Source organism: Rhinolophus hipposideros, assembly GCF_964194185.1.
Source record: "Rhinolophus hipposideros genome assembly, chromosome: 3".
NCBI lineage: Eukaryota > Metazoa > Chordata > Mammalia > Chiroptera > Rhinolophidae > Rhinolophus > Rhinolophus hipposideros.
This window is the reverse complement of record NC_138049.1, coordinates 88,059,500-88,082,505: the sequence shown is the minus strand read 5'-3', so window position 1 is coordinate 88,082,505 and position 23,006 is coordinate 88,059,500. Positions and strand designations below refer to the sequence as shown.

The following is a 23,006-nucleotide window of genomic DNA, read 5'->3' as shown; positions in this document are numbered from 1 at the left end:
ATTTGACTGTAAAAAAAGGTTACCAAATTAAACCACAGTTAAGGCTAAGGAAATGACAAAAATGTGTTGTCATAGCTAATTTAGCTTTATTTCTTCTTTTAGCCATCAAGTTTTATCGTAGGGCTATGCAACTTGTACCTGATATAGAGTTCAAGATTACTTATACCCGGTCTCCAGATGGTGATGGCGTTGGAAACAGCTAGTGCGTATATAATTTGATAGACAGTAATACATAGTTTGTTGAAGTTAAGAGTCTGCCCTGTTGTTTTAACATGTTAAGAAGATGGTGCTAATTTTGTTAAGTTACATCGTCTTTAGTATACAGATTTGTTTGTAAAGTTGTAGAAATTTTTTAATTAGGGAAATTTTAAGATTAAAATATAGTAATGCACCTTTTAAACAGACATAACAAAAATAAGGTGATGAAAGAATTATTTTTTGTAAAAGCAGTGATTACTGAAAAGAGTAAATTAAAGGGCCTATTTCAACTTTCTGAAAACTGTTTCAAGTCAAAACTGTTAAAATGTAATTAGGTACAAGTTAAAAAATGTTAATAATGGTTGAAATTGGATTGTGGGTGCATTATGGGGTTTCATTTTTTTCTCCTTTTGTATATGTTTGAAACTATACTTTTTTTTTTCTTTAGAAAAAGGCTTCATTTTGTTAGGAAAATGCTAAATTATAACAAGACGTTATTTATTATTCTCTGTAGGTATGTAGGTAGAATATAATTAAGAATATAATTAAGACTAACATTGGTTTAAGAGCACAGGTGCAAGATAGAAGCACTCCTAAAAGAAACATTTCGTTGTATAGATGCCACTTGAATCAAAGTCATGAAGTAGCATTGATGGTTTTATATGGACAAAGATCAAGAGAACATATTTTTAAGTCCATACCTTTGAAGCTGTTTGCAAAACAATTATAAAATTGTTTTGGCTTAATCTCTTTATCCCCCAAAGCCCAATTTGCTGGTATTAGAAGGGAAAGGTGTACAGACCCATGAGACCATGTCAGGTTTAAAATGTGTAATACGTAGGAAAATAGAGTTTTGATAATGAGATATTATCTACTGTATTACATTGTTAATCTCTGTCACGAAATAATTAAGAAGCTATCTTCGATAGCTTATGTTTATTGCCAGTGTTTGTAACTGCTTATAGTATTAACACTTAAGCTTTGGGTAAACCATATTGAAAACATCCCAATGATGTCAGTATTAATTACCTGTTTGAACTTTTGGACTAATAATGTTGTTCACTGAAATTAGGTTTAACAGTGTGAAGTAGTTCATACTCATAAAGAATCATTTGGCCCTTTTCTAAGCCTTTTAAAAATTTGGGTACAGTCATTTGGACCCTGGTCTTAGCTAGATTTATAAATAGACTCCAAGTGCTGTTAAGGTTTGTATTAAAACATTAGAGAAACATTTCTTTTCTCTGCAGTCCCTTTATACAAACCCAGATGCTATGAAAGTTCTTTAAGGATACAATTGTTTTTTTCTGTTACCAGATCTAATGAGGCCTAAAAGTCTCTTTGCTGTTCTTTTGCCTTGGGTAAAGCATTAGTGCCCTTGAGTCTATCTAGCCCCAACCACAGTCTCCCTTTGTTGTACTATAATAAGCCTTTCCTGGTTTTCTACCTTCATCCTTATCCAAGCATTTTTGTAAGTCTGATCATTTTTAAGGTTGCTTTCAGCAAAAATGGAAAGCTAGATACTTTTCTAAGAACTCTTAAGTACACATTTGTTTATATTGGTAGGTGATTTGTGAACCCTGCTAAGATTTTTAAATTACACACTTAACCTCTCTAAAGGAAGGGTGATAAGGCACATCTGTTTGAAAACCCTTGGTAAGTAAGAACCTCAGATGACATCTGTATATTGATTTTTATCCAATTAGAATGGATTATGGGCACTTAAAAGAATATATTTACATAAGATTTTAAAAATCATTTGAAATTATCTGTTTCTCTAACACATGAAATCTCTACAATAAAATGAATTAAATCTCAACACCTATATCCCAAAAATTCTAATTCTTTCTGGGTGGGAATTAAAATTGCTGAAGCTTTTTTGTTCAAAAGACTTGGTATGGTCCTCCTTTGCAAGGCAGGATAAATTTTTACCACATCAAAGAAAAGAGTAAGAAGTTTGCTTTTAGATGACTTTTTCAAACGATTTGAAAATACTAAGAAAAATCAGTTTCTAAGCTTTATGTTTGTAGACTGAGGCACTTAGTTTTTTCACCTCCCTTCTTTTTTCAGCATTGAAGATAATGATGATGATAGCAAGATGGCAGATCTCTTGTCCTACTTCCAGCAGCAGCTCACATTTCAGGAGTCCCTGCTCAAACTGTGTCAACCTGAACTTGAGAGCAGTCAGACTCACATATCAGGTGTGAATTGGTGCTTGTTATGACGCCATAAGAAATACTTTCATCTCAGATTTTCGTTTTCCAAACTTAAAAGGTCAGATAACTTGCCAGATAATTGCTCTAGTTCACAATATGGTTGGACATTTAGTTATACTTGCTGTTTGTGTGTACTAATAAGCTTTTCAAAGTCTGAGGTAGAGCAAAATTTGTAGTACAGTTGTTCAAGGATGCCGTACTTTTTTCAGTGAAGATCTAGGGGGGTGGTATGTGAGTTGTTGGGGGGGTCCTAAGAAAATTGGGGGAATGCTGGTTACATCAGGTTTTAGCCAAGTTGGACTGTAGTCCTGGGATTGGCTGAATGTTTAAAAATGCATGTTTTTTCTTCTCATATGTTAAGTGTTTAGTTATGGGACTTTTCAGAGGACCATTGAAAATTTTCAAGAAGATGAAAATAACTTTTTATTGTTAAATGTAATACGGATCACACATACCCATATATAGCAGACTATTTTTCTGTTGGGTTGGTGCAAAAGTAATTGTGGTTTTTGCAATTATTTTTAACCTTTTAAACCACAGTTACTTTTGCACCAACCTAATAACACTCATATTTTAATATATTTTGGTGGTAAAATCTTCCAAGGGAAAGGGGTGCTTTATAAAAGGAGCTTTAGATCTGTTCTATACTAAAAAAAACAAAGATATTTGTGTCTTGATGTTAGGAACCATTACTACCTTTGGGTAGTTAAATACACTCATGCTTTACATCTGAGCAATACTGAAGGTATGATTTCTAAATTTCTAGGAATATATAAAGACGCCTGCAGTGAGAATGTGACAGTAGAATGACATATAGGAGTCACTGAAAAGATGGTTTTCTTTTGCAGTACTGCCAATGGAGGTCCTGATGTACATCTTCCGCTGGGTGGTGTCTAGTGATTTGGATCTCAGATCATTAGAGCAGTTGTCGCAGGTGTGCAGAGGATTCTATATCTGTGCCAGGTACTTCTGTTTTAAAACAACTCAGGCAGTGGTGAAAAAAGGATTTCTAGTCTTTGTCAATTTTGATAAGAGAACTTGATGGGTGTTCTGGGTAAACTGTTAGAATGAACAGTTTTGCTAAGATGTACATGTGTGATTTTCTCAGACTACTTAGCACTTAAAGACTAGAGTGTACTAGGTTTCCAGGGTATCAAATAATATGTAGAACAGGTACAGTCACACATATTACTTCCATAGGGTCGTTTTAGTTTGCATGCTAGTTTAGCTGACTTGGAAAAAGAATTATGCTTAAAATAATACTCAAGTCGTTTTCACAGTAACTCTAAACCCATTAAGTGGTAATGATTAAATTGCGATTGCACTAGAATTTTCTTTTGGCCCATTAAAAGTTATCCTATACTTTTAAAATCATGCTACGTGAAGAATAATCTTCATTGTTTAGAAAACCGTCATTTGAGGCTAGTATAGTATTCTTTCATAGGCATCTTACGTAGAAATATAGACTTAGTCCTTAGCATCTAGAACTTTTTTATAACTTTAGCTCTTAAAATTCAGATGCATTATTTTGAAAAACAAACAAACAAATCTCATTTCATTTGGAGTCTTGTATTTTGGGTAAAACATTTGAATTGCTTGTAGCCTTTGTTTTTTGGTGATTCCATGTACTATTCTATTTAACAAGTACCTATTAAGTAACTGGATTGCCACCAACCTTTTAAAATTGAGGTCTCTAGCACTGTTACTCCATTAACTTTTATTTATACATGAGAAAACATAAAGAGGGAATTGATTCAGAAAACATTATCTGGGATAAAACTGTATGTGTTATGAAATAAAAGTAATTGGTAAAAAAAAATTTTGAAAAACCTTGCAACATAAGTTTGGAGGAATATCTTTTTGCAGACTGGCTCCAATATAAGTAGTTTTTATGTATTTAAAACAATATTTTAAGTTGTTAAAAATATTTTGAGCTGTATCAGAATCATGTGAATAGTCAGTACGTCTTTTACTTCACTTTTTGCACTAATCCCATAGCAAAGCCTTGTTGGTGCTACCTTCAAACTAAATCTGCAGTCTGACCACTTTGCTAGTCCTCCAAAGTACCATACTGGGTTAGCCACCGTTATGCCTGGTCTGGATTATGGCAGTACCATCCTGCGTGGTCTCGTTGCTTCCAGTCTTAACCCCTGAAGCACATTCTCCATAAACTACCAAAGTGATATTTTTTTGCCTTCGTTTTTTCCCATGCTCTTACCTTTTTTGGTAACCATCAGCTTGTTTTCTATATCGGGTGTTTCTAATTTGTTTTGTTTATTCATTTGTTTTGGCTTTTTAGATTCCACATACTATAAGTTAAATCATATGGTATTTGCCTTTCTCTATTTTACTTAGCATAAGAACCCTCTAGGTCCATCTACATTGTCTCAAATGGCAAGTTTCATTCTTTTTTATTGCTGAACAATCTTCCATTGTGTGTGCGTGTGTGCGTGTGTGTGTGTGTGTCTGTGTGTCTGTGTAGCACATATCACATCTTCTTCATCCATTCATCTATTGCTGGACATATCTTGGGTATTACTGGTAATACCCAAGCTGCAGTGAACATAAGGGTGCATATATCTTTTCGAATCAGTGTTTTTGTTTTGTTTGGATAAATACTAGAAGTTTCGGAATTGCTGGATCATATGGCAGCTCAATTTTTAATTTTTTGAGGAATTTCTATACTGTTGCATGATGGCTGTACTAATTCACAGTCAAACCAACAGTGTACAATACAAGGGTTCCCTTTTCTCCGCACCCTTTCCAGCCCTTGTTATTTGTTGATTTATTGATGATGACCATTCTGACAGGTGTGAGGAGGTATCTTATTGTGGTTTTAATTTGCATTTCTCTGAGCATCTTTTCATAGGTCTGTTGGCATCTCTATGTCCTCTTGGGAAAAATGTTTATTTAGGTCTTCTGCCCATTTTTTAATTGGATTGTTTGGGATTTTTTGGTGTTAAGTTGTTATGAGTTCCTTATATATTTTGATATTAACCCGGTATCAGGTGTATCATTGGCAAATATTTCCTCCCATTGTTTTTTCATTTTGTTGATAGTTTCCTTCACTATGAAAAAACTTGTTAGTTTGATGTAGTCCCATTTATTTATTTTTGCTTTTGTTGCCCCTGCCTAAGGAGACATATCCAAAAAGATATTGCTACGAGCAATGACAAAGAGTTTACTACCTATGTTTTCTTCTAAGAGTAGTATAGCTTCAGGTTTTAACATTTAAGTCTTGAATCCATTTTGAGTTTATTTTTGTTTCTGGTGTAAAAGAGTGGTCCAATTTAATTTTTTTTACGTGTATCTATCCAATTTTCCCAATACCACTTATTGGAGAGATTGCATTTCTCCATTGTATATTCTTGCCTCTATTGTAGATTAATTGACTTTATAAGTAGTGTTTATTTCTGGGCTTTCTATTCTGTTTCATTGATCTATATGTTTTTGTGCCAGTACCATACTGTCTTGATTATTATAACTTTGTAATATAGTTTGAAATCAGGGAGTGTGATACCTCCCACTTTGTTCTTCTTTCTCAAGATTTCTGTGGCTATTTGTGGTCATTTGGGATTCCATATAAATTTTAGAATTATTTGTTCTAGTTCTGAGAAGAATGCCATTGGTATTTTGATGGCGATTGCATGGAATCTGTAGATTGCTTTGGGTAGTGTGGTCATTTTAATGATATTAATCCTTCTAATCCATGAGCACTATATATCTTTCCATTTATTGTGTTCTCTTAAATTTCTTTCATCATTGTGTTAGAGCTTTCAGAGTACAGGTCTTTCACCTCTTTGGTTAAATGCATTCCTGAGTATTTTAATCTTTTTGATGCAGTTGTAAATGAGATTTTTTTTCTTAATTTCTCTTTCTGTTCGTTATTGGTGTATAGAAACATAACAGATTTCTGTATATTGATATTGTATCTTACACCTTTACTGAACTCATTTATTAATTCTAATAGTTTTTTTGGTGGACTCTTTAGGGTTATATATATAGTATCATGTCATCTGTAAGTAGTGACAGTTTTACTTCATCCAGTCCAATTTGGATGCCTGTTATTTCTTTTTCTTGTCTGATTTCTATGGCTAGGACCTCCAATACTATGTTGAATAGAAGTGGTGATAGTTTCTGATCTTAGAGGAAAAGCTTTCAGCTTTTCACCATTGAGTATATTAGCTGTGGGTTTGTCATATGTAGCCTTTATTATGTTGAGATATGTTCCTTCTGTATGCACTTTGTTGAATTTTTATCATGAAGGGATGCTGAATTTTGTCAAATGCTTTTTCTGCTTCTGAGATGATCATACAGTTTGTATCCTCTTTTATTAATGTGATGTATCACATTGATTTAAAGATGTTGAGCTATCCTTGCATCCTTGGTGTGAATCCCACTTGGTCATGGTTTATAATCCTTTTAATGTATTGTTGAATCTGGTTTGCTAATATTTTGTTGAGAATTTTTACATCTTATGTTTATCAAGGATATTTTCCTGTAATTTTTGTTGTTGTTGTTGTAATGTCTTTGTCTGGTTTTGGTATCAGGGTAATGTGGCTTTATAGAATGAGTTCAGAAGCGATCCTTCTTCAGTTTAAGAAGGATAGGTATTAATTCTTTGAATGTTTGGTAGAATTCACCTGTGAAGCCGTCTGATCCTGGACTTTTATTTGTTGAAAGTTTTTTTATTACTGTTTCAATTTCATTGCTAGTAATCAATCTGTTTAGATTTTATTATTTCTGCTTGGTTCAGTCGTGGAAGTGTTGTTGCTGGAAAATGGGTTCTTGGTGTTCATCACAGGAAAGAATTCAAGGATGCATCAAATAAGCCAAGTAAGCGGTGGATTTGTGAAAGAAGGACAGTACACTCTCAAGAAGGTGAGAGCGAGCAGCTGCTCCTAAGAGCAATGAGACTTGGGAATTTATTTCACTAAAAATGAAGGTGCAGAATATTAAAAACTTAGGGGTGGCGTTATAGGCATTCCTACGCGGGTCCTCATTGACCCACTTAGGAGGAATTTTTGTCGTTATTTGGCTCTTGTCAGAACTGTCATGGTGACACAGGGCTGGAGGTTTTTATTTACTGCCATACTAATAATATTATAATCCATTATAATTAGCTGAAGTTCACTGTGAGGGGCAAGATAGAGTCCTGGATCTGCCCTCGGCCACTGAAATCTAGTTCTGGCCTATCTGCTGGCCGTACTTTTTCTTAAGGATGATCTCATCTTCTCCCTCCTTTGTCTCCCTTTACCTCCTTTTTCGCTTACTCCCCCTCTCTCCCTGTGGCCCTATTCTTTCTGCCTACAGTAACATAAGATTATGTTCTTCTAGGAATTGATCCATTTCCTTTAGGTTGAATTTGTTGGTGTATAATTTTTCGTAGTAATTTTTTCCCGAGTCCATATTCTTATTTATTTATTTATTTTCAGTAAAAATATCCTTTATTTTAAATATGGTACAGGATTGGTTATGACTGTCTGCTGTTACAATAATGATTTTTCTTGCACCAAATAGTTCTTTCCATAGTTCTCTTGAGTTACATAGAAAATGTCTCAAATCCTACAATAAGAAGTCCTTGGTTCCCATGTCAGGGTGGCTTAGTATATGATCCTTTAGACACCCTCACATGTATGTAACATTTAAAAAAAAATTTTTATAACAGTTTTTTGAGCCCAAATGATGACATATATCAGGGAACAATATCTCAAATGCGCCCCTGTAACACTTTATACATTTTCATTTCTCTGTGTACATAGGCGAGATTTTAATTTTTATTGTTATTTTTAAATCAGAATATATTCTATTTTGTACAAGTAAATTTCAAAAACCTATAATTCCCAAATTAAACCTGAGATAAAATATAATTTTTAGCATCTATGTTTACAAATCAGGCTTTTCCTTAAATGATTAAATAAATAAAGCAATTTGTATCAGCATTTTATTACACTATTTGTTTTGATACTCAGTATTATTTTATATTAATATTAGGTGTACAGTGTAGTTGTTAGACATTTATATAATTTAAGAAGTGGCATAGTATTCTTTAATGATTTTAATCTTTGTATTTCTGTGGTGTCGGATATAACTTCTCTTTCATTTCTGATTTTATTTATATAGGTTTCTTTTTCCTTGATGAGTTTGGCTAAAGTTTTGTCTATTTGTTCAAAGAACTAGCTCTTTGTTTCATTGATCTTTTCTGGTGGGTTTTTTTTTTTTTTTTTTTTTTTTTTTTTTTTTTTTTTTGTCTATTTCATTTATTTTGCCCTAATCTTTATTTCCTTTCTCTGCTTTGAGTTTTGTTTGTTCTTTTTCTCATTTCTTTAGCTATAAGGTTACATTTTTTTATTTGGGATTTTTCCTGCTTCTTGAGGTAGACCAGTATAGTGTGAACTTTCCTCTTATAACTACTTTTGTTGCATATCATACATTTTGAAAAGTTGTGTTTTCATTTATCTCAAGGTTGTTTTTGATTTCCTCTTTGATCCATTGATTGTTTAGTAGCACGTTGTTTAGTCTCTATGTATTTGTTTTTTCACTTTTCTTCCTATTGATTTCTAGTTTCAGGCCATTGGGGTCAGAAAATATGCTTGATATGATTTTAGTCTTCTTGAATTTATTGAGGCATGTTTTGTGATCTATCCTGGAGAATGTTCCATGTACAATTGAAAAAAATACCTATTCTGCCATTTGGGGATGAAATGTTGTGTAAATATCTATTAATTTGATCAGGCCTAATATGACATGTAAGGCCATTATTTGCTTATTAATTTTCTGTATGGATGATCTATCTATCCATTGATGTGAGTCTGGTATTAGAATCCCGTATTATTGTATTATATGTATTTCTCCCTTTGTGTCCATTAATAATTGCTTTACATATTTAAGTGCCCCTATGTTGGGTATGAGATATTTAGAATTGTCCTCTTGTCCTTTATCATTATGTGATGTGTCTTTCTTTACTTTTTTGTTTTAAAATTTGTTTTGTCTGATGTAAGTATTGCTACCCCAGCTTTCTTTTCATTTCTATTTGCATGAAATATGTTTTTCCATCTCTTCACCTTCTGTCTTTGTATGTCTTTCAATTTGAAGTGAGTACCTAGTAAGCAGTATATAGATGGGTTGTGTTTTTAATCCATTCAGCCACTCTGTGTCATCTTATTGGAGCGTTTAATCCATTTACATTTATAGTAATTATTGATAAATATGTGCTTACTGCCATTCTGTTCAGTGTTTTGTTTGGGTTCCTTTCTCTTTATTCTTTGCATGTCTTATGTAGGTTTTTGCTTTGTGGTTACCATGAAGTTTATGTATATTATTCTGTATCTATAGCAGTCTATTTTAAACTGATAAGCATTTAAGTTCTATCTACTTCCCCCTCCATGTTTATGTTATTGATGTCATATTTGAGATCTTTGTGTGTTGTGTGTCTCAACTACTTATTGTAGTTTGAGTTTGATACTTCTTTTGATCTTTGTAGTAGCTTTTTGAATGTTTGCTTTGCTATATTTATTAAATTTTGGCTTTACCTGTTTGATTTTTTTTCCTCATATTTTCTTATTTATGGTTATATCCTTTCCTTGTCTGCTTAAAGAAGGCTCTAACATTTCTTGTATAGCTGGTATCATGATGTTGAACTCCTTTATTTTTTGCTCGTCTGGGAAACTCTTTATCTCTCCTTCAAATCTGAGTGATAACCTGGCTGGGTAACTTATTGTAGGTTGTAGGTTCCTTTCAGCATTTTACAGGATATCCTTCTACTCCCTTCTGGCCTGTAAAGTTGCTGCTGAGAAATCAGCTGATAGCCTTATGTGGTTTCCTTTGTATGTAACTCATTTTACTTTTGCTTCCTTCAAGGTTATATTTTTATCTTTAACTTTTGCCATTTTAAATACAGTATGTCTCGGTGTAGATTACTTTGGATTCATCTTGTTTGAAACTCTATGTGCTTGCTGGACCTAGATGTCTATTTCCTTTTCCAGGTTAGGAAAGTTTACAGCCATTATTTCTTGAAAGTTTTTGTTTCTTTCATTTTCTCCTGGGATCCCTATAATGTGAATGTTTGAGGGCTTGATATTATCCCAGGAGGTCCCTTAGTTTATCCTCATTTTTTTTAATTCCTTTTTTTTTTTTTTTTTTTTTTTGCTGTTGTGATTTGTTGATTCCCACTAGTCTGTCTTCCACATCACTGATCTGTTTTGTATTAGCTGATCTGCTGTTGATTCCTTCCAATATATTTTTTCATTTCATTTATTGTATTCTTCAGGTCTGCCTGCTTCTTTACTATACTTTCTTACTGTTGAAATTCTCCCTAAGTTCCTCTTTTCTGCTCTCAAATTTGGTGAGCATCCTTATGACCATTTCTTTGAATTCTTTATTAGGCAAATTACTTATCTCCATCTCTGAGGGTTTTTCTCTGGGTATTTTGTTCCTTCATTTGAGAGATAATATTTTTTTCATTTTGTTTGACTTTTCACATTTGTTTATGTGAATTAGACAAAATAGCTCTCTCTTCCAGTCTGGAAAATGTGGCCGTAAGTGTTACAGAAGGGGCCTCTGTGTAGGCTATATGTGCCAAGTGTCTTTGGCAGACCCGTAGGAGCGAAGCAGGTGCCTGCGGTGTCCAGGGCACTGGTCTGCCGAGTCAGACGAGCTCAGGTGGGGAGGCCAGGTGCGTGTAGTAATGCCCTGTTGATCCTGCTTGCTCCTCTTATTCAGGGACAAAATAGGCTTGGACAATGTGTCTAAGAACATGCTGCAGCAAATTTGTAGGTAGGTCAGCTCACCTGAATAGAGCCCCCACCCACCCTATGGAAGTAGAGGAAGACATAAACAATGGCACTTACCCATTCCTCCAACTCGGGAAAATTCCCACAGTCCCCAGAGAGGTCCTGCTCCCCAGCCTTCTCTATAATTTCTCTCTTGTTTATTGTACAGAAAGTGGCTTTGTGTAAAATGACGTCTGTGTAAGCTTGATGTGCCTGGTAGTTTTGGAAAGCTGGTTGGAGCCAGTTGGCACTTCTAGGACCTGGAGTACTGGCTTGTGGGGCTAGAGTAGCTCCCTGTGCAGGTGGTGATGTCCTGTTGTTCCACTTACTCCCTTTGTTCTGAGGCAAAAGGCCTGGACAGTGTATACTCATCTTGCAGGTGGACCAAAGCACCCAAATGGAGCTTCTGCCTGCCCTATCGATGTGGAGGAGAATGAAAACAATGGTGCTCACCAGCTCCTATGGCCCAGAAAGTTCCCACAGCTCCTGGAGGGCTTCCACGGTTTCCCAGCCTTCTCTATTCAGTCTCTTTCTCTTTTTTGTTCTTCACCTGTTCATTCAACCCTTAGTTGTCTCACAGGAGTAATTGCTCTCCATATTCGTGTATACTTGAGTTTGCTCATGGGAGGGGCCGAATGCAGTGTCCTCCTATGCCACCGCCAGCTTGGATCTCTCCCAGACTGATCATTTAAAAGCATAAGTCATGCTCACTACCTACAGTGGCCTCCATCTCACTTACGCATCCACTCCCACCTGTAACCACTACTTCACCTGCCCCTGACCACCTCTCAATTTATGTAGTCTGGGCTTCACCTCGCTCGCTTTGCTGCAACCACATGACTCTTCTTGCTCCTGTGGAGCACGGCAGCCACACTCCTGCCGGGGGCCCTGCACTTGTATGGTTTCTGCCCGGGATACTCATCCTTATCACATCATCCTCATCACTGTAGGCACACGCCCAGAGAGCCCTTTCATGCCACTGTATCCGAAATAGTCTTTATTTCCCAACCACCATCGTCCTTGTCTGGTTACCCCACTGTTTTTGCAGTGAGCACAGCACTCTACCTGAAACTTTCTTTGTGATCTAGTTTTTATTTACTTTCCCATCCATAAAAGAACAGGACTTTGTCCATCAGTCTGCTCCAGTGCCCAGGACAGTACCTGGCAGCCACTCAAGAAATACTTGCTGAATAGCGGTTGGCCGGAAGCAGGAATGTTTTTTATGTCCGCATATATGTACTTAACCTTTTATATGGATTGATGTTGTGCTTTTATTACCTAGGGACCCTGAAATATGGCGTTTGGCCTGTTTGAAAGTTTGGGGCAGAAGCTGTATTAAGTATGTTCCATACACATCCTGGAGAGAGATGTTTCTAGAAAGGCCCCGTGTTCGGTTTGATGGTAAGTTGAACCCTTTAGAACTCAGGAGAACTAGTGATCTTTCATGCTGATTTTGATAAATACACACTCTGAGTTTTCTTAACAGACCTAAGTACTGAAACCCTAATAAATATGAAGCTGGGAATGTGCTATCTGATTATAAGTCTTTAAAATTTTTATTATGTTATTAATTTTTTTTAAATGTTCTTTTTTTATATAGGAGTGTATATCAGTAAAACCACATATATTCGTCAAGGGGAACAGTCTCTTGATGGTTTCTATAGAGCCTGGCACCAAGTGGAATATTACAGGTACAACTGTAATAAACTGAGTGAGTGAAAAATTCTCTCTCTCCAAGTATTAGTTCATTAGTTATTGGACGTCTGTTCTCTGTGGTTTTTGCATTTATCCACAAAATGGCCCTCAGTATTTTCATCCAATCTTATAACAGGAACTGCACTCCAAGCACCAAGGGGTTACAACAAATGATTTAATTCCTCCTAGCCTCTAAATGTAAGAATTATTTCACATTGTAGAGCTCTTGTCTTTTTCCCTTGGTGTATTCATTTGCCTTCGCAAAGAGCTTGTGCTCTTATTAAGCTTTACTGTTCATCAGCTATTCCTGTCAGTGAGAAGTAAGCAGGTATGTTAATCAAACATGGCAGACATCCCACTTTTGTTTGACGTTAATTAGTGCTTTAGGGAAAAACACACACAACTTTAGTGAAGCAGTATTTCCTCTAATTTTTTATTCAGTGAGTGAAACTAAAAGTTCAACAGTTCCCTCTAAGGAAAATAATAAAATGCCTTTAGTTCTTTGTTGCTGGCCTCACAGGTTGGCAGTCATGTTTTAATGTTTTGCCAGTTCTTTGGCCCATGGTATTTCTGTTTTGGTGTCACAGATATGAATAGGTTTAGGTCCCAGTAAATAAGGACGTGATTTATACTCTTTGTGTGTGTGGTGTTTTGTGGTGTCTTTTCTTTTTACACAGATACATACGATTCTTCCCTGATGGCCACGTGATGATGCTGACAACCCCCGAGGAGCCTCAGTCCATTGTTCCTCGTTTAAGAACTCGGAATACCAGGTACAGTCCTTCTGTTATTTTCTATCCAGTTCACATTTTATACGGTTAGTCGTAATCCATTGCTTTCTTAATTTACTACTGGGTGATTTAAAAAGCAATCATTGGGGGGCACTTGTGACAAATACCAGTTCCTGGACATCCCTAGAAAGTGTACTTCAGCGGGTCTCGGGGGTCTTAGAAACTAGGTTTACTCACATCTTAGTTGATTCTTCTCAGGCAATAGTGTTTAAACACTATTCTAATCCATTACTTCCTGGATTACTTAAATACATATAATAACTGGTTAATAGACTTAGATTTAAAGTGTATTTCTTAATTTTTAGAACTGATGCAATTCTACTGGGTCATTATCGCTTGTCACAAGATACAGACAATCAGACCAAAGTATTTGCTGTGATAACTAAGAAAAAAGAAGAAGTAAGTATGCAAGGTGGAATTAACGGTTTTCTTTTTAATACACTGTTCATGCAAGCATTCTTGGTTAGAAAGAACAAAAATACACTGTTTCATTATTTATGCTATTATACAAAATGTATGTTGACTTATAGCCTATCTCTGAAGAAAGGAAGAGGGTATTCTAAAATGTGGTTATTTCTTATTGAATCAGTTTGTTTTTCTTCAAGTGCTTTCTTTTTCTGGTCCAGGTTTTTCACATATGAAAATGTAAATCAAAATGTCCTATAAAGTAACAAATAAAATCATGCCTGAATATGGTTTTTGGTTCTTCTCATTTTGAATCGTAAGGGACTTCCTTCCTAAATTAGCTCAAATAGGTAATTCTTGTGTAAGGTAATTCATAAGGTAATTCTTACAGAGAATTTCAGTTTCTACTAGAAATAAGCTAATATAATTTTCTTCTTCCTGTTCTTGCAAAAGAAAAAAACAAACAAGTATGATTGCTGAATCATGACATTCTAGAGGGCTTTAAACTCTTTTTAACAGATTGAAGGCCAGATTTTTTTCACCACCTTTCTCCATGCGCACTTTTTCAATCCTGGTTAAAAACCATAATGTATACCCAAGCAGTCAGTTGTGAGGGAGTTGGAATAAATACTTGCCCATTGCTTTTATAAATGAATATAAGCTTTGAAAGAAGGCTCTCCTGTATTGAATTTCCCCGCTTCTCCAGCATCTTGTGCCGAGATAGTTAGGGCAGGGTTTCTCTGTGAATCCTAGTCCTCGCGTCTTGTGACCTCCTGTTGCTGGCTTCTCTGCCTGGCTCTGGCAGGCTCCTGGAATCTGGGGCTGCGGTCTGAGGGGCAGAGATAGTTGCTATGACTATGATCTTGGCCGTGAGTTTCCTGAGGTCAGAACTGGGGAGTTGTGAGGCCCTAGTTGTTTCGGTTTCATCTAACAGAAGAGTTCAGGAAATCCCACATAGAATACCCATTTTCTCTTCAGAATACGATGCAATGAACCCATATGTAGTGTTGACATTCTTGTGTTTTTAGCAGCAGTATTTGCAGAAGTAAGAGTCTAATGAATCTTGTCACATGTATTTCTCCACTGACTATTTTTACTGTTATTGTAAAACATAAGTTGTACTCTGTGCTTTTTCTGCAGCTTTCACCACTTTATAACTTTCTCACAGAAATTCCTAAGTGTTTTTAAGTAGAAGGAAATACTTCAAGGAAGTATTTCAGGGAAGGCTTCAAGGTGGGAGACAAGTTTTAATTGCCATCTGAAACTGCTGTGTGACTTTGGTTAACTCTTTTGATCTGCCTTCAGCTATTAAATAACATTAATGCAATCCTATTTAGTACATGGGTTATTGTGATGATTAACTGCGATGATGATGATTAGGGAAAACAAACATATTTTTAGCGTGCTTACCATTTTTTAAGATACTCATACACATTCACATTTGATATTCAAGACAACTCACTATGTGCAGATAGTACTTTTAGTGTCACTCTTGCATAATATGTTCCTATAAATATTTGTATTTATATACACACATATAACACACACACACACACACACACACACACACAGAGGGTGCCAAAAAATGTATACATGTTTTAAGAAAGAAAAAAAAACTGTATTAAAATTACACTGATGGTAACCACTTGGAGCACTCGTTGTAATTGCAGAAGTCAAACGTGACTTGTATTCATCTTTTGTTATTAGTGTGTATCGAGTAGTACAATTTTAATACAGTTTTTTCCTTTCTTAAAATGTGTACTTTTTTTGGCACTACACAGATAGACACACACACACACACACACACACACACAGAAGAAAAACAGTGAAGTGAGGTTTCATTATAGGTCATGTATCTTTTCTTTTACAGAAGCCACTTGACTATAAATACAGATATTTTCGTCGTGTCCCTGTACAAGAAGCAGACCAGAGTTTTCATGTGGGGCTACAGCTGTGTTCCAGTGGCCACCAGAGGTTCAACAAACTCATCTGGATACATCATTCTTGTCACATTACTTACAAGTAGGTGAATGCAATAAAAACACCAAGTTTACAGAATGAATGTGTACTTCATGTCAGGCTTAGGAAACTCTCACATAGGTTTTTATTCCTCAGAGTTAACATTACAGAGCAAAAGCAAAATATGATACTACTACAAACCAAGAAAATGGCCAAGACGGAAAAAAGTGAAAGTGGGCCAGGAATTGGAGCATCCGGAGCTCTCACCAGAACCCGTGGGCATGTGAATGGGTTCCACGACTGGAAACAAAGGCAGCATTCCACTCGTAGAATGATACGTCAGTAAGCTGTTCATGCACTGACTTACACACAGCAGTTTTAAAACACATCTTTTTTCTTCTCCCATGTTTCAGTCTTACCATTTTTCACTGTATTTCCATTTGGTTTATACTTAGCGATTATACACTGATTGTAATAAAATTGTGGTCAGGACAGTAAATCTGCTGTAAAGCTCTTATGTATTCTAGAACCAAGGTGATTCCCATATAAAGCTTTTTGTTCTGAGTTAGGATTTTTTTTTTTTACACTTTATTTTACATATTCATGCTTACTATCTTTAAATGTTCTTCAAAACCATTATTTTCAATTACTACAAATATATTCCACCATGATCCTTGTTTTATTTATTTTGAACATTTTATTATGAAAAATTTTAAACACACATAAAAGTTAAAAGAATTTTATAGTGAAGACCCATATACCTGTCACTGTTAACATTTAACAATACATGCTTTTAAGTCGTATCTGTTCCTCTATCCATTGCTCTATTCATCCATCAATTCATCTTTCTTTTTAAAAAAAATTTTTATTTAAGTATAATTAATATACAGTATTATATTATTTTCAGGTGTACAATATAGTGATTCAATATAATATAACATAATATAAGACCAAGTCTTATATTACTTTTTGCTCCAAAAGACGCATTAGAGCTGATGGTCCAGCTAGGTCTTACTTTCGGTGAAACATGGTATAAGTGAAAACATGTGGTATTTGTCTTTCTCTGCCTGACTTATTTCACTTAGCGTAATACCCTCTAGATCCATCCAAATTGTAGCAAATGGCAAGATTTTATAATTTTTATGGCAGAGTAACACTCCATTTACACACACACACACACACACACACACACTTTATTGATGATGGATACATAGGGTTTTGAGGACCCTTTATACTATTTTCCAAAGCGGCTGCACCAATCTGCAATCCCACCAACAGTGCATGAGGGTTCTCTTCTCCACATTCTCACCAACACTTGTTGTTTGTTGATTCATTGATGGTAGCATTCTTACTGGTATGAGGTGATACCTCTTTTTGATTTTGATTTGCATTTTCCTGACATTACCGTGTTTCCCTGGAAATAAGACCTAACCGGAAAATAAACCCTACCATGATTTTTCAGGATGACATCCCCTGAATATAAGCCCTAATGCGTCTCTTGGAGCAAAACTTAATGTAAGACCCGTCTTGTTTTTACGGAAACACGGAAGTGATATTGAGCTTCTTTTCATATATCTGTAGGCTATCTGTATGTCTTTGGAGAAATGTCTCATAGTGTCCTCTGACCCTTTTTTGATATCAATTCCTTATTGAATATATCATTTGCAAATATCTTCTCTCATTCAGTAGGCTGTCTTGTTATTTTGTTGATGGTTTCCTTCACCGTATAGAAACTTTTTAGCTTGATGTCCCATCTGTTTATGTTTGCTTTTGTTTCCCTTACTCGAGGGGACATATCCAAAATAATACTACTAAGACTGATACCTGATAGTTTACTAGCTATGTTTTCTTTTGTGAGTTTCATAGTTTCAAGTTTTACATTTAAGTCTTTAATCCATTTTGAGTTTATTTTTGTAAGAGAGTCGTCCAGTTTAATTTTTTTGCATGTATTTCTCCATTAATTTTTTTGCATGTATTTTTTTTTGCATGTATTTCTCCAAGTCTTTAATCCATTTTGAGTTTATTTTTGTAAGAGTCGTCCAGTTTAATTTTTTTGGCATGTATTTCTCCATTTTTTGCATGTATTTCTGTATTTCTGCATGTTCTTCCCTCCTTTGTTGTAAATTAATTGACCATATAAGCAAGGGTTTATTTGTGGGCTTGCTGTTCTGTTCCTTTGATCTACATGTCTGTTTTTGTGCCAGTACCATACCGTATTATAGCTTTGTAGTATAGTTGGAAGTCAGGGAGTGTGAGACCTTCCACTTTGTTCTTTCTCAAATTTGCTGTGGACATTTGTGGTCTTTTGTGATTCCATATAAATTTTAGAATTATTTGTTCTAGTTCTGAGAAGAATGCCATTGGTATTTTGATGGCGATTGCATGGAATCTGTAGATTGCTTTGGGTAGTATCGTCTTTTTAATGATATTAATCCTTCTAATCCATGAGCACAGTATATCTTTACATTTATTGTGTTCTCTTCAATTTCTTTCTTCATTGTCTTAGTTTTTAGAGTACAGGTCTTTCACCTCTTCAGTTAAATATTTTCCTAGGTATTTTATTATTTGATGCAATTATAAATGGGATTGTTATCATAATTTCCCCTTCTGATGATGCATTATTAGTGTATAGAAATGCAACGGATTTCTATATATTAATTTAGTATCCTGCTAGTTTACTGAATTCATTTATTAATTCTATTAATATTTTGGTGGATTCTTGAAGGTTTTCTATATATAGTATGTCATCTGCAAATAGTCACAGTTTACTTCTTCCTTTCCAATTTGGATTTTTTTATTTCTTTTTCTTGTCTGGTTTCTGTGGCTAGGACTTCCAATCCTGTATTGAGTAATAGTAGTAAGTGGACATTCTTGTCTCGTTCTTGATCTTAGAGGAAAAGCTTTCAGCTTTTCACCATTAAGTTTGATATTGGCTGTGGGTTTGTCATATATGGCCTTTATCACGTTGAGGTGAGTTCCTTCTATACCCACTTTGTTGCGAGTTTTTATCATGTAAATAGATGTTGAATTTTGTTAAATGCTTTTTCTGCACGTACTGAAATGACCATATCATTTTATCCTTGGTTTTGTTGATATGATGAGTTGCATCAATTGTTTTGTGGATGTTGAACCACCCTTGTATCCCTGGTATAAGTCCCACTTGATTGTGGTGTATAATCCTCTTAATATATTGTTGAATTTGGTTTGCTAGTATTTTGTTGAGAATTTTTGCATCTATGTTCATCAGGGATGTTGGCCTGGAATTTTTATTTTTTACTGTTTTTGTCTGGTTTTAGTAATGCTGACTGTGTAGAATGAGTTTGGATGTGTTCCTTCCTGTTCAATTTTTTTGAATAGCTTGAGAAGGATAGGTATTAATTCTTCTCCGAATGTTTGGTCGAAGTAACCTGTGAAGCTGTCCATTCTGGCCTTTTGTTTTTTTGGGAGTTCTTTCTTCTTTCAAGTTCTTTCCTTTTGATTGGCTGGTTTTCTTTGTATTTTGTTTTGGTTCCTTTCTCTTTATTTTTTGTATATTTTTTGGTAGGCTTTTGGTTTGTAGTTACCATTAAATGCATATATATCTGTATATTTTAAGTTGATAGGTAGGTATTTAAGTTCAAACACATTCTAAAAGTACTGCATTTTTTCTCCCCACCACACTCTGTTTTTGATGTTATATTTTACATCTTTTTGTTTTGTGTATCCACTGACTTTACTGTAGCTAATTTTGCTACTTTTGTCTTTTAAACTTCATGTTAGCTTTTTAAGTGGTTGATTCACTGTGTTTACCGTGTTTCCCCGAAAATAAGACCTAGCTAGACCATCAGCTCTAATGCATCTTTTGGGGCAAAAATTAATAAGTATAATACCGGGTATAATATAATAGTTCTTATATTAATTTTTGCTGGGAAAGACGCATTGGAGTGATCCCTATTTTGGGGAAACGTGGTATCATATATTTGCCTTTACCGTGAGAGTCTTCCTTTCTCGGTTTGGGCCAGGCTGCCCAGTGCACATGGAGCACGCCCTGTGCTGTGCATTGCCTGACCTACATCTGGCCATGGCTGCTCTCAGTGTGTGCCTCACAACACTACTAGCTCCATACTTTCTGCGGACAGGGCAGCCCGGTGTGCACGTAGCACAGTGGGTGCCTGCAGCAGCACCCTGCTGTACCTTCCAGATCAATCTACAGGTGGAGGGGCCCCCTGTACACATGCTGTATATGGTCCCCTCCTGTTCCTGCTGGATCTAACTTCAGGAAGGGTGGCTGGCGACATGTTACAAAGCCCTGCCAGTCAGTTAGAGAACCTGGATAGAACCCCACCCCACCCAAGGGCAGGGGAAACGTAAATCATGGTGCTCACCAGTTGCTCCGGTCCTGGACAGTTCCCTCAGCTCCCTAGAGAGGTCTCTGGCTCCCCAATCTTCTTCTTTCTGCAGTTTCTCTCATTTTTTTATGCAGAAGCTGTTCAGTTGGCCCTCAGTTGTCTCTCAGGAGGAACTGCTCTAATTATAGGTGTACATTTGATAGGATCTTGGGAGAGGGCAAGCTCAGCATCTTATGAGTTGGGATTTACCTGTATGAAATAAGTAATGAACAGAAGAGTGTGTGTGAGAAAGGAACAGTACAGAAATAAGTAAAATTTAAAAAGGAATTAGGAAATACCAATTCATGTGGATATTGAAGTTAGCTTTTGTTGGGTTTGAAAGAATATTGGTGTATGACTGAAGGCTCTCCATTCCAATTGAATCGAAAATTCTGAGAGACGAGTTTTGAGGTAACCTTCCATTAACTTACTTGACCACATTGTTGAAAACTTTCTGGGTTATATTTTTATCTTACAAGTAACTTTTTCCACTCATTTGGGAGATCCTGACAACAGAATGAGCGTTTTTCTTTTTTCTCACTCTTACCTAACCTATGAGTCCTACTATCTCTTTTTTGCTTCTCTCAGGTTTCTGTATAATTTTTCTTCTCAAAGAAAGAAACCAAACCCAGAAGCAAATGGAAGAGTATCATGTTTTAGGAGAAAAAAGAGCATTATAACAGACATCATTTGTAACTGCTAATGATCACATTGGCTTCCTTATAATATTTTAAAAAGCACTTGAATTTTCTGCATTTGTTTATTTCTCCGGTTTTGGAGAAAAATGTGCAATACTGTAGTAGTATAACTTGTCATATGCTTCTCCTCCCATCTGTAATTGTGCCATTGGTCATGCAAATATTAATTAAATCATTAAATTCTATTCTAGGATTATAATATTCTTTCTATATTATATTTTAACAAGAGCCTTAAAATGTCTGTAGCCTTTGACTTAGAAATTCTACTCAGGAGTCTGTCCAAAGGACGTCATCAAAAATATCACAGCATTTTTAATTGCCAAATATTGAAAACAACCTAAATCTCTAACAAAAGAGAAATTATTAAGTTAGGTATGGTACAAGCAGACAATGAACTACTGTGCAGCCACTAAAAAGGACTTCTAGAGAGATGTTTAATGATGTTAGGAAATGGTATGTGTCATGTTAAATGAAAAAAAAGGATTATGAAGAAAGTAGTGATTTCAGTAGGAAAGCTTGATAGAGAGGTTGAAGAAACCCTAAAAGAAAGTGCTTCATATTGCTATTTCTGGTGATAGGATAGATTTATAAGTGGTTTTTCTTTGTACTCTTTTAATTTTTCAAGTTTACTACAATATGCCTATATTGTTTAGAACAGGGGTGTCCAAACTGTGGCCCGCAGGCCAACTGCGGCCCGCGATTCATTGTCAATTGGCCCGCAGCAAATTCCAAAAATATATTTAGTTTACTTAAATAAACCAGGTGAGGCAATACGTACTTCACCTCGAGTGAGTGGCCCGGCTGTTTGTGTATTTTACCGCATATGGCCCTTGGTGAAAACCGTTGAAAAAAGTTTGGACACCCCTGGGTTGGAATTTACTGAGGTGTATTAAAAGTAAAAATAGGCTGAAGTATAAAATCCTGCCGAAACATGCAAGGATTTTAAATGAGTTGAGATTTCTTTGTAACTAGTCATTTTGTGTTTCTTTCCAGATCGTCGGGCGAGACTGCAGTCACTGCTTTTGAGATTGACAAGATGTACACCCCCTTGCTGTTCGCCAGAGTGAGGAGCTACACTGCTTTCTCAGAGAGGCCGCTGTAGAGCCTCACGTCCAGTCCTGTCAGTGTTGCATGAGTTAAAGCGTATACTGCAAAAGAGCACCTAAGTTATAAATGTACATATATATATGTATATATATATCTGGAATTGGAACTTATTTTACATCGTTGGAATTCTTTTAAGAAGAGTATAAATTGATTATTTTTTTTATTTAAAGGGATAGTTGATCCTTGGGGTGTTTTGTTTTGAAATTAAGCTGAAATTACACATCGTTTAAGCACATTTATGTTGTGAAAAACCTTAATATGAGCTTTAAATCATGTCCTTTTTGAGCAAATTCCTGAGTGAATTTCTGCCACATAAGACTTCTGCCTGATCATCCCAATCTTTTAAGTGCGTCAGGGAGAGCTTAATTGGATAAGCATTTCTTTCACGCATGACATAGTGTCTTTTTTGCACTAAAGGCTCAAAATGTGAAAACCTGTTCTGAATTTGTTTGAAACTGACCAACAAAGATCATAAATAAATGTTTCTTTCAAGAAAATTTATTTGGATGGCCTTTTTTCAACGTCAGAATAATAAACAGTCCTAGGATAGCCGCAAAGGCTTAAGAATCATTGCCCCATGTCATCATTGATCTTTAAATGCAGCCACAGCCCATAGATATCTATACTCTGACCTCATCCAAGCACCTTACTAATGTGTGACATTAAGTGAGAAAGAGTGAATCCCTTAGGACCAGAACTCTTCAACAAGTTCACCCCATCATCTTTCTTCCTAAAAGAACAGTAGAGGATCATGTAAACCCAGGCCTCTTTTTGCAGAATTAAAGTTGGGAGAGAGCCTGCC

The 23,006-nt window shown here is 35.6% G+C and overlaps 1 protein-coding gene across 1 annotated transcript in view; it reads left to right on the top strand.

The window, feature by feature from the left end:
* FBXO9 (F-box protein 9) overlaps positions 1–22,705 on the top strand; it is a 32,454-nt gene extending 9,749 nt beyond the window's left edge. The window contains exons 5-13 of the mRNA XM_081038431.1: positions 103–202; positions 2,266–2,396; positions 3,260–3,374; positions 12,465–12,583; positions 12,783–12,873; positions 13,555–13,650; positions 13,974–14,067; positions 15,944–16,095; positions 22,091–22,705. Coding sequence (XP_080894557.1) covers positions 103–202; positions 2,266–2,396; positions 3,260–3,374; positions 12,465–12,583; positions 12,783–12,873; positions 13,555–13,650; positions 13,974–14,067; positions 15,944–16,095; positions 22,091–22,199 — 1,007 coding nt within the window. The 3' untranslated portion in view covers positions 22,200–22,705. The remainder of the gene's footprint in view (positions 1–102; positions 203–2,265; positions 2,397–3,259; positions 3,375–12,464; positions 12,584–12,782; positions 12,874–13,554; positions 13,651–13,973; positions 14,068–15,943; positions 16,096–22,090) is intronic.
* Positions 22,706–23,006: the final 301 nt, after the last annotated feature.